The following is an 11986-nucleotide window of genomic DNA, read 5'->3' on the forward strand; positions in this document are numbered from 1 at the left end:
CTATTTTAGATAAATTCTTCTCAAAATTATTTATTATTATGGATACATGATTTGACATATAAAATGTATATATATTATTAATAGAGACACATTCAAACATCATGGGTGACTGACAATGAGAGAGATCGAGCCGCTCATGTCTCTTCTTACTTGTCCCTAAATATTGACCAAGTCTAAATTTTGAATCAAAACCCATCCTAAGATATGATAAGATCCGACTCTATTCAGGATCGACCATGATCGAGCCAAACCGGGTGAGCGGATAGGGTCGGGTCCTACTCACCCCTACTGTAAACAATTGAATACACATAAATACAATCATGATGAATGAATGACCATGAGACGAGTCAAATTTCACCATGTTTATCTCTTACCTAATCTAAATATTGATCAATTCTAATTTTTGAACATAAACTCAACTTTAAATCTAATGAATTCTTATCATATTTTAACCCGGTCATAATTGGGCTAAATTGAGTGAGCCTGTAAGATAAAATGATATTCACCGGAATACGTACTACATAATGAAAATAATATTTTTGCGGGTAAAGATGGATGCGGGTATTTTCCCATCCCACTACCCAATACATGTATCAGGGACACACAGCGCAGGCACAAACGCAATCAAAAACTCCCATAACCAAACTGAGATAGAGAGAGAACACGCAGAACAGAAGAAAAAAAAAGAAGCACTTCGAAAATCGAAAGAAACAACAAAACCCAGAATCTAGAGAGAGAAACAAAAACAGCTCTACCATAGTATCGATCAAACACATAGCTTCAACACAAGAGAGAGAAAGAGAAAGTACTTCCCCATAAACTATTATTATATATTAACATCAATTTTTGTTATTCTTTCTTTCTCATATTTTTATTCATGTGAAAGAATTAGAGAGATCTTGTTCTTCTACAATGTTCACTCTGTAGAGGACAAGGTAATCAATCTCTTATAACAATTTTTCCCTTTGTACTTCTCTTTCTCAACAAGAAAAATTTCATCTTTTTTGTTCTTGTTGTTTTGTTAACGCTTCTTCGAATCAGAGCTTCTTTTCCCTCTTTTGATCGATACCCATTATTTCTTAGGTACCAAAAGGTTTTTTATTCTCTTTTTTACGCTTCAATTTTACTGCTTTATGCACTTTTTTTAAGGAATTAAAATTGGGGTTTGGTGAATACTTTCGGAATTGGAATTAGGGTTTTCTTTCTAGTTGGGTATTTTTCCGGGTTATTTGTGTATACTCAGTTTTTTGTGTTTCTCTCTCTAGGGTTTCATTGGATCGTAACTGGGAAGTTACTCAATTTGGAAAATTAGGGTTTTGATCAGGAATTGTGATTCAATGGAAGACTGTGCTTGCGCCTTCTCTTATGTGAAATGGGCATGAGCTCTGATCTTTTGGGGTTCAAATTGTGGGTTTGAAACTATTGTATTTGAGCATTTTTAGTTGGAGATTGCTTAAGATGGTGTTTACAATTGCTTCTATGAGCATGGAAGAAGATTGTCTATACTGTTAAGAGTGATCAAGATTTTGTGAACTGATTTTCAACACAGAACATTCTGGTGTTTTTTTGAGTCTTTGCTTGGGCCCCTCAAGGAAACAGAGAGGATCTGATTTCAGTGTTCCATTTTTGTATCCGACGAAACTCGTTTGATTGAAATAGTTAGGCCGAGCTTAATACATTACCATAGTGCTCCAAAACATATACTGATCAGGATTGTGTCAAACCATTTACTGTTTCGTTAGAACTTCAGTTAGATTAAGTAGTTGCGGTGCTGCACTCTGATTTTGAATCAATTTCCACTAATATTAGTTTGAGCTGTTTTGCCTATTTTGAATAAGGGAAGTAAACCTTGCTACTTTCCATAATTTGTGATTGTAGTGGGTACTTGGCGTATGGAGGAATATTGAAGCTGGAAATGATTGCGGTGACATGGTGCATGGTCAGGAGCATAGTTGCTGGTTTGTTCCCTTTCTGGAACAGCACTATTGGAAACTAACTGAAACACTCTCAAATTTTGAAGAATTTCACATAAGGCATATTTGGATTTTGGGCAATGTCGCGCTGTTTCCCATTTCCGCCACCAGGATATGAAAAAAAGGCTAGAGCTGATGAAGTGGACTTGTTAAAAAAGGTTAATATACTTGTCCTATATTCACATTGTAAATATGATTTGGCTAACGTTACTTGTGATGCAAAATGGAGTTTCTTTTGAGTTTGACAATGAGCATTGTTCAGGTTAATTTTCAGAACGGAGTATTTTTCTGAAATAGGTGCTATCGACCATTCATGTCCATTTTCATTTATGTAGTATTCTAATTTTTCATGTTTCTTTTGAATAACAATAAATCTGATGTGTTTAGATTAGAGTTTATGTAAATTGCTAACCTAGAAACAATTTGCAATCCTATTTATGTAGTATTCTATAATTTTTCATGTTTCTTTTGAATAGCAATAAATTTGATGTGTTTAGATTAGAGTTTATGTAAATTGCTAACCTAGTAACAATTTACGAGCCCTATTTCAAAGTGTTACATATGCGATGTAACTGTGAAGGTAGAAAAGATCTTGTTCGGTTTGATGCTATTGAAGATTGTTAGAGGTTTATGTGGAGGTATTATTTTGCTGATGTTGATGATTTGGGCTTGTGCACTCTTGGTTGATTTATGTTGGCTCACCTGACATTAGGTGCATGATATATCAGATGTTGATTTTATCCGTCTTGTATGCTTGTACATTCATGTTAGGTTCCAAGAGGATTGAGTGAGGAAATTCTGTCCTTGCTGGCTTGCTGGGGAATAGACAAGTATATTGTGATGATTATAATTTTATATGCACATCTATCTTTGCATTCTAATTCTACCATCTGGCCTTGGTATCTTATTTTTACAGTTTGATGGGAATTTGTGCGTCTAAGAGAATTTAATTGTACCATCAACTTGTGCTTTCAATTTATACATTGTGATTTGAATTGAATAAGTAATTATCAGTCATGAAGTTATAAATACTTATGTTGTGAAACAATGACCTTTGGGCTTGGTGGAGTTTATTTCCCTTCAGTATTATTTTCTCATTGGTTTGTTGAAGCAAAGATTTAGTGTTTGTAGAGATTACCTGTATATATTTGGATTTTGGACATTCTTCAGATGTACTTTATAATACTTGCTGTTTTTTAAAGCAACTTTAAATTGTAGGGTGGCTTACCTTGATATGTTGCCATAAGGCTGCTTCAATAATCATATTCTTTTTCGAGTATAATGGATTCATAGGTTTTAGTGACTTTTTGGTTGCAGAAATAATAACATTTTGGGGTTTAAAAAGGTAGTTGCTAATCATCTGGTCTTGCATATGATGCGAACATGCTAGTTCTATCTATGTTGAAACAATAGTTGTGAAGTTTGAAGGACAGTCCATGGTTAGAACTTAGAAATGCTATGCCCTTGTCATACTGACTGAATGTTAAACGGATGCATATTCTAAATTAAATAATGACGATAAAGGTTAAAACAACTACTGGCAGCTACATACACTGGCCAAAAGTGATTCTAAATGTTCTTGGTGCTAATTGTCGTACACAAAGGGGAGTTGGAACTTGGAAGTTGAAACCTAAATTTGAGTATAAAATGTTATGATGTAGATATTGATTTTATATCAATAGTTCTGAGATTTTTAGTCACATGTTTGGTTCTTGTTTCTGGCTGATTATATTATAATTAAGGAAAACTATTAGAGATACTATTAAAAATACCCTATCTTTAGGAAATTATGGAATCCTGAGAATTCAACTAATGCAAAATGTACTAACTATTTAGTCTCTGGTTTTCTGGCTACCACCACTTCTTAAATATCAAACACAAGATTTTTGGAGCTACTTTATACTCTTTGTTCAAAGTTCCTTGTTTTGAGCTGTCCATGCATCTTTTTATAAACCTCATTCGTTTGCCATAATTTGAGTTGACTGGCAGCCTGTGGGCCTCTTCTCCGGTACTGACTGCATTTGCCTTTTCAGTTCTTCCTTTATCTCACCTCTGCTGCCAGAGTGGAATTATTCCACTCCACCGGAGTCCAGAGAGGCTATAACCAGTGGCTGCTTGATCTCATTTTCTATTTTTTTTCCTGTCTCTTATAGGTAGCCGAGCTTTCATTGCAAATCGAGGTCTAATGAGGGTTCAAACATGTATTTATTATAATTTAAGTATTTGTTGCATACTCGATCATGATCATTTGAATATGGATTTTATTTAAATAAAAGCTATGGTCATTCTGTGGTGAAAGTGGATGCTTGATCCTGATCATTTGAGTATGGATTATATTTTATTGAGCGGTATACTTTGTTGTTTACATATACCTTTGGCTAGCATTGTAAAACTTTTATCTTTGTCATGCTTTGTTTTTAAGGCATGTTATTGGCAATTTTGTGCCACAATTTTTCAGCAGTGTTGGAGAATTTTTGACAATCTTTTGATAATAGTTTCTGTATTCATAGTCTCTGACTTTCCTGAATATATACAGTGTCTTTTATGCACATATAACTCTTTTCTCTAACCAGTTTTTTAGGTAACTTTTCTATCATATCATCTTTATGTGTGTTGGATGAGTGGAGGGCAAGATAGGATTATGAATGAATGCATTAGAGAAAAGTTGATGCATGACCTATTATAAAAAATGGTAGAATCGTGTTTTAGGTGGTTCGGAAATATGTGAAGTCTCATAAAAGTTCCACGTAGGAGAGTAGATCAGATGGATGGTATCTCGATCATTAGAGGTAGAAAGATAAAGAAAATAGTATAGGTAGAACCGTTGAGAAAGATTTCAATGTAAATGATTTGCTTATAGACATGATTTATGATATGACATCATGACCTGATTTGGTCCATGTAGCCGACCCCTCATTGTGGGAAAAGATTTTGGTCCATGAAGTGAGAAATTCCAATGGGCTTCACATGTAAAGGACAAAAAAGGCCTGATAACAAATATCTTTAAATACTTGATAGCAGATGGGAGAAAGTTTCTTTTGAAAAATTTGTTGGAAAAGAATTAATGAGGATGTTTAAGTGTGGAGTTTGAATACTTGAAGTTATGGAGATCAGTTAGATTTTTGACGATTCATCTAAGGGATTGTAAAATGCAGTATGATTAACTTCTAGGGACTAATGCAATTTGCTTGTATTTTAAGATTGGAGTTGCCTATAGTTTACTTGCAGTTCTCTTTGTGTTGAAGTTTTCGAGGACTTTTACAAAATTGTAGTTCCAGATTGTATTGCTTTTCGTATGCGAAATAGTTCCCTTCAAAATAATTTTATATACTGAATGAGATTTCCCCTCTCCTCAATGAGTGAATTCCTTTTGATTATTTGTCTTAGAAACGAGGTGGAGATTAGAATGACATTTTGCTTTAGGTACTGAGAATCAGGCGATAATTAAGTTTTGGAGATGATTATTGCTTGAGTTTTTGGTCTGATATTTTTTGCCCGAGTTAAAGTACTTCAGAGGTCTCTGTTATTCTTATTTTTATCATTGCATTGCCTCCATTTTCAAAACCTTGACCAACAACCCTTGAATAGAGGAAGTTTGTGAAATAAGCTACGAAAATCCAGAGGAAGATGATATGTGGTTTTTGTTGGGGTTATTTCTATATCCAAAGGGATGGCTGCATGAATTTTGAAATAGAATGTTGGTTAAAGTATCACTCTAACTATTATTTTGTACTTAGTTTCTAGCATTTTAAGAATGGAAAGTTCCTATACATTTATGAAAAGCTGGTCCTGCTTGTCTGTTTTTAATGCTGGAGTGTATTAACTTATATATACAATCTGTTTATCTGTTTAATGCATGCAAAGAATGAAATTTAATCCGGTGCTGAAATCATTCAGCATATGGGTGTGACTGGTGACCATTGCATTCAGCAGCAACAACCCTTTCCTTATTAAAAATTATTAGTTTTTTCAGTGCTAACATTTTCAGTTCGTTAAATTCATTACTTAGGAATGGCTTCGTGAAGCATATTAGTGTCCATTCCATCACTTCATTTGTGACGAGTGTTAAAAAACTAAGTGGGAATATTCAGTTTTACACGAGATAAAGATTCTAGGATCTCATTTGTTTTGCTTAGATGCTTCTTCATGGATAGAGATTATCCGTATGGAGTCCTGACTTCTAATTTAAGTACAGGATATGTTTTTTATCCCATATTGTAGATTACTGTATGACTGTATCAACTATGGTGCATAGGATTTTGCTTCTTCTGACTGAGAAGATGAGCATAGGGTTTGGTGTTTGTTCCATGCCCTAATTTTGTAAGAAAATGATGATCGGGGTTTCTTCTATTTTGCTCTTATTTCGAGTCAGGTATTATAACATTGTAGGGTGTTTCCCTGGTATCTTTGAAGTTTCCTGGTTGTTCATCCGTTGCTTTTAATTGTAGTCATGTATGTTTTGTTATCTTATTTTACTGTTCTTATTATCTGTTTTCAACATATGATTTGCAGGAAAAGCATAGAGAGAAAAAGCATAAGAAAGAGAAGAAGGACAAAGAGAAGAGGGAAGGTAAGGAAAAAAAAGAGAAGGAAGGAAGGGATGGAAAAGATAAGGAAAAGAAGGACAAAAAGGAAAAACACAGAGACAAAAAGAAAGAGAAGGACAAGCACAAGGACAAAGGGAGAGACAGAGATAAAAGTAAAATCAGTTCTGCCGATGAAAAAGGATTTTCAGGACAAGCTGTGGACCCCAATGCAGGTAAACTCCATCAAAACGAAATCAAGCAAAGTGATAAGAAAGGTATCTTGTTTGAGGAGAAACTTACCAAACAATATACTGGTCACAACGGGGAGAAGGCCAGAGAGAATAGTCATGTGGCTGAGGAGAGCAAAGATTCTAAATTTCTCCTGGAGTTGGAGAGGAGAATTAAGGACAACAGCGGAGGAGCTGGCAATCAATTGGTTCAGAAGTTTTCAAATACAAACAACCATAGAAAGGTTGAAGGGACTGTTAAGTTGGTGCCGAAGGGTACCTGGCCAGATAGCAAAGAAAAGCTCAAGGATATGGATCTTGATGCTAAGAAGATTGACGGGAAAGAAATTTGGGCTGAGGTTCGACCTATTGGAAATGCTACAGTTCAGAACCATGCTGGAAATTTTCATCCTAGAGTTGATGGAATGCCCAGACTTGTGGAGGCGAATTTCAGCAGGACTTTGGAAGCTACAGTCGAAGGAAAAGAAAAGGTCATGGAAAAGAAAGATGAAGGAAAAGAAAAAAAGGTCAAGGAGAAGAAAGATGAAGGAAAGGATAAGGTTAAGGAGAAGAAAGATGATAAACGGAGAGATAAAAAGAAAGATAAAGAGAAGGAGAAGAAAGGGCATGGGAAGGACAAAGACAGGGATAAAGAGAAGAAAAGGGAAGAGAAAGCTAAGGAGCGTACTGAACTTAAAAACGCGGATCAGAATAAATTAAAGGAAAGCAACGAAGCTGGCTTTATGGGCTTAAATTCTTTCACACAGGTTTTGAAGAACAGCCATGAGAATGCTGTTAGTGCAGAAAATACCAAGAAACGGAAGGACATTGAGTCAAACGGAGTTCCACGTGGTGAGTATTATTTATAATGAGTCATGTTCTCATTGCTACTCAATGCTCCTGTTATGTTGTACTTAAAAATAGGATTTTTCTCGTAATGGGTTTGGATTAATGTTTTTGCTTTACCTAATAGCCCTATACTAGATACAACATCTTGTAAAATAGTGGTGTTTTTCCATGATGCCACATGCTTATATTAATTTTTTAATTGTTGATTTTTTCTATCACATTGATCAGTTTTCTCAGAGTTTGTGCACTCATGTTTTTTCTGTTGGCCGACAAGTTTATTATTTTTTTGAATTTTCTTACAGCCAATGACAATTGGCCGAATAAGATTCCAAGACCATCTCCCTCTCATCCATTCACTGAAAATGGAAGGATACTGGAACCTTGCCAAGTTTCCATTCCAAATGCTTCAGATAGGCTAGGAGTAACCACTAGTGTCAAGGTAGATAACAAGGAAAGCAAGATGAATGGCTTTGTCAAAGCTCCTCCACCATTTGCAGCATCCTCAAACAAGGCTCACATTGCTACTGTGCCTACTGTTCCGGTAACCGAACCACCTGCAAAGCCACCCCATCCAGATGCCAAGTTCTTAAGCCAGGTAACTCAAGTATCTGCAAAACCACCCCATCCAGATACCAAGTACCTAAGCCAGGTATATTCAGTACCCAAGATGGAGGTGTGGTCTAATATTGATGATCAAGAATGGTTGTTTAGCAACAGCAGTTCACAAGAAAAAAAACCAGCGGTGAAATCATCAGAGGTTTGGGATACACGGCAGGTATGGGCAGAAACTCTGCACATAGAGACAGCAGATGTTTATGCTCTGCCCTATGTCGTTCCATACTGATTGATTATTTAATTGGCGCGCTGTATGTCTGCACAAGGAACCCTCCTTTAGCACCCTACATGTGAGGAACTGGAGCAGCTGGGTGCCTGGAGTATATTCCGTAGCTTCCTGATGCATTCTTTTGTTATGTGCACTCCGGCAAACCAGCAATGAGTGACTGATTGGTAATTGCCTTGATCTAAACTGTTCAGAGGGTGACTTCTCTCTGACTTACTGCATTGATCTTGTATTGATCGGAAGGGAAACCTCTACGAAAAGTGGTTGCAATGTTTGGTGCATTATTGCAAGCGCCAGTTTCTCGGTGTGATTCTCGGGTCATACCAGAGTATTTCATTTGACAGAAAGACTTCATTCATACAAGGCATCCTTGCAGGTTGAAGAGAAGGGAGAGGTAGAAGATTGTGCAACTTGGTTATTCTATTTTTGCTGATAGTTGAGCTGCTCTTTCTAATTGAGAATGAGAATGTAAGTGAAACTAGATGTGGCCTTTTTAATCTTCACCACAGTTTTGATTTGTTACATAGAACTCCTATTGACAAGAATTTGTATGATAGAGGGAGAAAGAAGTAATCAGATTCATTAATTCAGCTTCTTGTAAATTTTATTGGTTATTTCAACATTTTGCATGAGTGTTGCTCTTAGTTGATCCTAAATTGAATAGAATGTCTTGATAATGACTCATTAAAAAAATGTGTAGGTGGAGTTAACTTCTCTATTAGCTTATGAAAAGATTATGAAAAGTGATTGTTATTAAGGGTGGGAAAAAGTCAGATTAAGCTTTACCTTAAACAAGCTAAATTTATATATATCATATAGGAGTTTGGGCATGACTTGTTGGTATGTTAATTATTTGTCATCAAAGTTTAGGTCTAACATGTTTTGTTTCAAGACTGTTATACTATATGGTCTTGAAATAAGTCACAATATCTATATTTAAATAAGCTAATATGCATACTTTTACTTAGTGTCATTTAACTTAACAACTAATATTACTTACATTAAAAGAATACTATATTTAAGTACCATCAATGTAAAGATTTATATAGTTAGTATATCATTTATAATTTATTTGTATTACATTTTTGAAGAGTCAATGATGATAAAAATGAATGGTGAATGATAAACAAAGGATTGACATATATAAAATTCTTACATTATCACATTGTATATGTTTTTTCCCAATTAACATTATTATATAATATAACAAATAGACCGAGTTATTAGTTTTAATAAATATTTTAGATGACCTAAAGTATATAAAGAAAATAAAGAAAAGGGTCTACCAGGCCTTAGCTATATTAGGTCTGGATATATGACTTACTTACGTGCATGGACCCTTATTTGTTATCAACTACTATTAGCTTATGGATTATGAGTAGTGTGAGATAATGGAAAGATTGATTTTTTCTTGAATTTATTGTACAAATCTTTCTGTCTTCCAATTTGATTTATTTCGTTCATTCATCTGAGTTATTTCCTCAACCACATACATGTCTTAAACACCATATGAGCAAATGGTCAATGTTGATAGAATTTATTATTGTCAACCTCTTCCATAAACTGATTCAGAGAAGAACATGCATCAACTTAATAACATGCATCAACTTACCAATTTTAACTCAAATGTATTCAATTCACACTATCTGATCTGAAACTAGAGGCATCAATGGCTAGTCCGGTTGGGCTAGTCCGCCAAAGCCTAAAAATTAATAGGACTTGGGTATCATTTTAAACATTTTTTATTGAATTCGGGCTTTTTAGCCGTGCTCGGCCTGGCTATATGAAAACTGGTCTCGGGCTTGGCTTACCTAGGGGTTCGGGCTACCCGTTTTTCCTTATTTATTTTTTATCTTTTTGGGGACCTTCGGCTTGGTAATAAGGTAAAAATTATTTTACAAAACAACTTATAATAAAAAATAGATAATAAATATTATGTTATGAACTTTGAATAAAAAGAGAGTAATATCTAACATAAATATTTATAAATTACAATAATATTATAAAGTTCAACATTATATTATTTTTCCAATTTTGCATTATATCCTTTTAAGCCCAATAAAAATAATATATTAAATTAAATTAGAAGACATTAAACCATATAGATTTTACTTTTTTCTTAGTTGTGTACCTAATTAGATTTAACTTCTACAACAAAAACATAATAAAAAAAATAACTTTTGCAACAAAAATAAAAGACAACATAATTTTTTTCATAGAGAACTTCACACAACCAAATTTAATATAATATTCATAATAAAAGTGTTGATAAAGAACATTCAAAGGATGATATTTTGGATAATGTCTAAAAGTTTACATATTATAGTGAAGTCCAAATTATATTGTGTTAGAGAGTGAGAATCTAATAAAAATGAGATATTTAATAAATGAGTTATGTTAAAAATTATATATGTGGACTTTAGTCTTAACTCACAAACAAAACATTAAATCTATAAGTTTGATATTAATATCAAATTGTATATATTAAATAAGTTAAAATTTAAATAATTTTTTTAATATTATACAGGCCGGCTCGTCACAACCTGCAACCCACTTAGGGTAAGTTTTGGTTACAATTTGATATGCATAAATTGTATCTGAGCTTTTTAGTCCGACCCGATTTAGTCTGAATCCAATGTAAGCTAACCCAAACCCATCGAAGTAGCCCATTTTGACACCTCTATCTGAAACATAATTATCAATAGTGCACCTGTGGGTTCAATCATAATTTTATAGTAATATGATATAATAATTACGTGGGCATGCAATTAAACTAATCTTTATATTGTTACGATATAACAACTACATTTGTAATATATTTTATATAGTTATTTGTAACATGATCAATCACTATATTATTATAATAATTAAGTTATATTTTGTAAATAATAATATTTATATATAAACTTATTATGTTTATTATAATATATATAGTTTAATCGATACATCAGATTTAATTACTGAATCTCTATTTAACTATTGTACTGTTGCTCCAGTTTGTTAATGTATGATATTATTAAAGGGAAAAAAATGGAGTGCTTGTCTACTAATATCCAAAAGGGAAAATGTATAGAATCTGAACAATAAATATTTAATCTCACTAGCTAAAGTGAGTTATATGGATCAAATGTTGACATGATGTTTTTGTTAAATAATATGTTTATAGACAAAACATTAATAATATATCAGTTCTATTTTTTACCTATAGTTTTTTTGGTCACTAAATTTCTTTATAAATAAAATTAATGTCCATATGATCTACTATCCTAACCATATTTTGAAATACCCTAAGGAGAACTACCTCAACAAGCTAAGAAAGTTATTATACTACTGCATACCAAAGTGTTCATATGTTTAAGCGCCAACTTGCTAACCGTTTTCCCAATAATGATTGATCTAATCCCGGTAGAGATAGAGAATAGAGAAAGTGAAAAGAGAGATAGGAAAGTTAAAAGAGAAGTTGGGAGGAGAAAGAGACGCCAAAAAGTAAAAAAAGGTTCGAGTCTCATAAAATTTCTTTCTTCTGAAAATGAGTAATTTACATAAAATGCAAATAATATCTTCAAATAA

At 33.6% G+C, this 11986-nt stretch overlaps 1 protein-coding gene across 8 annotated transcripts; it reads left to right on the plus strand.

Annotated features, from left to right (window-relative positions):
• LOC109360254 (myb-like protein X) lies at positions 571-9046 on the plus strand. 8 transcript variants are annotated; one of them, XM_019605027.1, is made up of 5 exons: positions 577-805; positions 1266-1407; positions 1879-2131; positions 6486-7578; positions 7878-9046. In XM_019605027.1, exons 3-5 carry the CDS (start codon positions 2054-2056, stop codon positions 8417-8419), a joined length of 1713 nt encoding a protein of 570 aa, XP_019460572.1. In that variant the 5' UTR covers positions 577-805; positions 1266-1407; positions 1879-2053; the 3' UTR covers positions 8420-9046. The 8 variants fall into 8 exon arrangements, with proteins under 8 accessions (XP_019460562.1, XP_019460607.1, XP_019460572.1 ...); XM_019605017.1 differs by lacking the exon at positions 1266-1407 and having other exon boundaries at positions 571-805; XM_019605062.1 differs by lacking the exon at positions 1266-1407 and having other exon boundaries at positions 572-805; positions 6606-7578.

Source organism: Lupinus angustifolius, chromosome LG01, assembly GCF_001865875.1.
Source record: "Lupinus angustifolius cultivar Tanjil chromosome LG01, LupAngTanjil_v1.0, whole genome shotgun sequence".
In the NCBI taxonomy this organism is placed as follows: domain Eukaryota; kingdom Viridiplantae; phylum Streptophyta; class Magnoliopsida; order Fabales; family Fabaceae; genus Lupinus; species Lupinus angustifolius.

What these genes read in the sequence shown, in the direction of transcription:
- LOC109360254 (XM_019605017.1), top strand. Translation starts at nt 2,054, where the DNA reads ATGTCGCGCTGTTTCCCATTTCCGCCACCAGGATATGAAAAAAAGGCT. An exon ending in AAGTGGACTTGTTAAAAAAG is followed by an intron (nt 2,132 to 6,485) that starts GTTAATATACTT and finishes TATGATTTGCAG; the next exon opens with GAAAAGCATAGAGAGAAAAA. An exon ending in GTCAAACGGAGTTCCACGTG is followed by an intron (nt 7,579 to 7,877) that starts GTGAGTATTATT and finishes ATTTTCTTACAG; the next exon opens with CCAATGACAATTGGCCGAAT.